Source organism: Sus scrofa, chromosome 12 (assembly GCF_000003025.6).
Source record: "Sus scrofa isolate TJ Tabasco breed Duroc chromosome 12, Sscrofa11.1, whole genome shotgun sequence".
Taxonomy (NCBI): Eukaryota; Metazoa; Chordata; class Mammalia; order Artiodactyla; family Suidae; genus Sus; species Sus scrofa.
In genome coordinates, this window is record NC_010454.4 from 21,365,451 (window position 1) to 21,369,140 (window position 3,690).

General features: G+C 46.7%; 1 protein-coding gene across 1 annotated transcript; it reads left to right on the top strand.

Annotated features, from left to right (window-relative positions):
- Positions 2,398-3,393, top strand: LOC100516932 (keratin-associated protein 4-6-like). The gene has a single exon (XM_013980972.2). It carries the CDS (start codon positions 2,435-2,437, stop codon positions 3,098-3,100), a length of 666 nt encoding a protein of 221 aa, XP_013836426.1. The 5' UTR covers positions 2,398-2,434; the 3' UTR covers positions 3,101-3,393.

Here is a 3,690-nt window from a genome sequence, read left to right on the forward strand (position 1 = left end):
TATATTCAACATTTTGCCACATTTTGCTTTTATACAATGGATGGATATGAGTGGTTAGGTAGATGAATGATAGATAGATTAAAAATGATATGAGTTAGATAAAGGTAGACTTAGATCCTGGAGCTTCCGTCGTGGCTCAGTGGTTAACGAATCTGACTAGGAACCATGAGGTTGTGGGTTCGATCCCTGCCCTTGCTCAGTGGGTTAAGGATCCGGCATTGCCGTGAGCTGTGGCGTAGGTCGCAGATGCAGCTTGGATCCTGCGTTCTTGTGGCTCTGGTGTAGGCCGGCTCTGGTGTACAGCTCCAATTCGATCCCTAGCCTGGGAACCTCCATATGCCGCAGGAGTGGCCCTAGAAAAGGCAAAAAGACCAAAAAAAAAAAAAAAAAAAAAAAAAGATAGATTTAGATCCTAAGCCCAAGGACATTTTCTTGCAAAATCCCAGTACAGGTATAAATTAAATTAAATTAAATGCTGATATATCACTATTACCTAATACGCATTTAATATCTAAGTGTTAACAGTTGTATCAAAAACATCCCAAAGAGAAATTTTTATTCATATCCATGCACTTCATTTGAGTGTATCTCTTTGGTTTCCTTAAGCCTGAAACCCTTCCTTGGTCTGTCTTTGCGTAGGATGAGTCCGAGTCTGACATTTTCCAAGAGAACCAGCAGGTGGGATGTTCCTTAGTCTGTGTTTGTCTGATGTTTCCTCCAAAGATTCAGATAATATGTTTTGACAGGAATACTGCCTAAGTGATGGGTCTTTCTTGTTTTTATTTTGTGATTTGTATTTTTTCATTATAGCTGATTCACAGTGTCTATTGTACAGCAAAGTGACCCAGATGTGTCTTGTCTTTCCGAGCGTGACTTAAGGAGACCCATGCCAGCTTGTCCCATTATTAACGATGATAACTTTGATCCTACGGTTAAAGTTGCAGCCAAAAATTTCTCCACGGTAAAGTTAGCGTGTTTTCCTTTGCAACTAACAAACAATTGAGGAAATATTTTGAAAGTGTGCAAATATCCTAGTCCCCATCAAACTTCCACACACACTTTATAGCATCCATGGATGACATTTACGTGAATCAAGTTTTATTATGAGGGTTGTAAATGGTGATTTTTTTTTTCTTTTTAATGGCTGCACCTGTGGCATATGGAAGTTTCTGGGCTATGGGTCATATCCGAGCTGCAGCTGAGGCCTATGTCACAGCCGCAGCGACACTGGATCCGAGCTGCCCCTGTAACCTCTGCCGCAGCTTTCAGCAACGCAGGATCCTTAACCCACTGAGTGAGGCCAGGGATCAAACCTGCACCCTCACAGAGACTACACTGGGTCCTTAACCCACAGAGCCACAATGGGAACTCCGGAGGTGGTGATTTTTAACTCCTTCTTCCTTCTGCATTTATTAGTTGGCATTCTGTTGTCAAGGACAACATTCTCTTCTGCCTTTTTTCTTTCTTTCCATAATTAGTCTGGCTCAGTATGGACTCATGGATTTTAATTTTATGTAATAGGTTAAAATCCTTTCCTGTCATTATTCATTTTGTTGCTCACGTTGCTTCATATTGGGCCAGTGAGAGTCCCTTCAAGGTGCTCCAAATGACTTTTAATATTTATTGCCTTTGGAATGGAGAAGCAATGAGATCCTGCTGTGCAGCACTGGGAACTATAACTCGTCACTTATGATGGGGCATGATAATGTGAGAAAAAAGAAGGTATACATGCATGTGTAATTGGGTCGCCTTGCTGTACAGTAGACAATTGACAGAACACTGTAAGTCAGCTATAATGGAAAAAATAAGAATCATTATTAAAATACGTAAATAAATAAAAACCATGCGTCACTGGTAACTGGTAACGGTTTCAAATTGGTTACAGGAAGCAGTACTTAGCACCTACTTTGAAGCATCCAGGTCCACTGTCTAATGAACACCCATGACTCACGGATAGGATCTGTCTTCCTCATGGCACACAGGTAACTCACTCTCTCTGTGTGCCTCTTATAATTCTGCTTCCCTTTTGACATCAAAAGAGGTCTTGGCATCATGAGAACAATTCTTCTAAACAGGATCATGGCGTCATAGACGGATCGTGACGGTCTGATGTGTAAACAGATAAACACCAGGGAAAGAGTGCATGACGAATAGGGGAACCGCAAAGGAAAGGCTGTGAGAAAGACTAGACGGGAAAATCTTCACGCATCAGGAAAAGGAAGTCTTCTTTTTCCTCATCTTAAAATGTTTACCCGGAAAAACACAATGATCTACTTTGATGACTAATATTTCTGCAGGAAAAGAAACTAGGAAATGGCCCAGGACATGGACCCAGCAGCCTCAGCAGAGTATAAAAGAGGACAAGCAGCAGAGGAATCCTCAGTTCACTAAGTTCACTCTCTTACTAGTACCAGAACCTCCACCCTCAGACACCATGGTCAGCTCGTGTTGTGGCTCCGTCTGCTCTGAGCAGAGCTGTGGCTGCCCCAGCTGCTGCCAGCCCACCTGCTGCCGCCCAGTCTGCTGTGTGTCCAGCTGCTGCAGGCCCCAATGCTGCCAGCCCACTTGCTGCCGCCCCAGATGCTGCATCTCCAGCTGCTGCAGGCCCCAATGCTGCCAGTCTGTGTGCTGCCAGCCCACCTGCTCTCAGCCCCGCTGCTGCATCTCTAGCTGCTGCAGGCCCCAATGCTGCCAGTCTGTGTGCTGCCAGCCCACCTGCTCTCAGCCCCGCTGCTGCATCTCCAGCTGCTGCAGGCCCCAATGCTGCCAGTCTGTGTGCTGCCAGCCCACCTGCTCTCAGCCCCGCTGCTGCATCTCCAGCTGCTGCAGGCCCCAATGCTGCCAGTCTGTGTGCTGCCAGCCCACCTGCTCTCAGCCCCGCTGCTGCATCTCTAGCTGCTGCAGGCCCCAATGCTGCCAGTCCTCGTGCTGCCAGCCCTCCTGCTGTGGCTCCAGCCCCTGTGGCTCCAGCTGCTGCCACCCCTGCTGCTGCCTGCGCCCCGTCTGTGGCCGGGTCTCCTGCCACACCACTTGCTACCGCCCCACCTGTGTCATCTCCACCTGCCCCCGCCCCACGTGCTGTGCCTCCTCCTGCTGCTGATGCCCTGTGACCCCTGTCTCTGTTTACTTCTGTCCGCACGGGTGTAGACCCTCCTTTTGCGCTGACCCTTAGGACACCTGGGGCAGCACTGATGTTGCTCAACTGAACTGAGCTTCAGTGTTTCAAAGAGGAACCAGGTTATGCCATTTAAGAAGATGGGCATGGCCTGGAGATTTTACCTTTCCCCCCCGACCACTGGTAAAATCATTCTTCTAACTTCCCTTCCCTAGGACTTTTCTGTAACCTCATCTATTGCTGTGCCAAAATAAAGTTACACTTCCCTGCATTAAAAAGTCAGTGTGCTTTTTCTGCTCTTTTAAAATTTTGTGTATATATACCACATCTTCCGAATCCAATCATCTGTCGATGGACATTTAGGTTGTTTCCATGTCCTGGCTATTGTGAATAGGGCTGCAATGAACATGCGGGTGCATGTGTCTCTTTTAAGTAGAGTTTTGTCCGGATAGATGCCCAAGAGTGGGATTGCGGGGTCATATGGAAGTTCTATGTATAGATTTCTAAGGTATCTCCAAACTGTTCTCCATAGTGGCTGTACCAGTTTACATTCCCACCAGCAGTGCAGGAGGGTT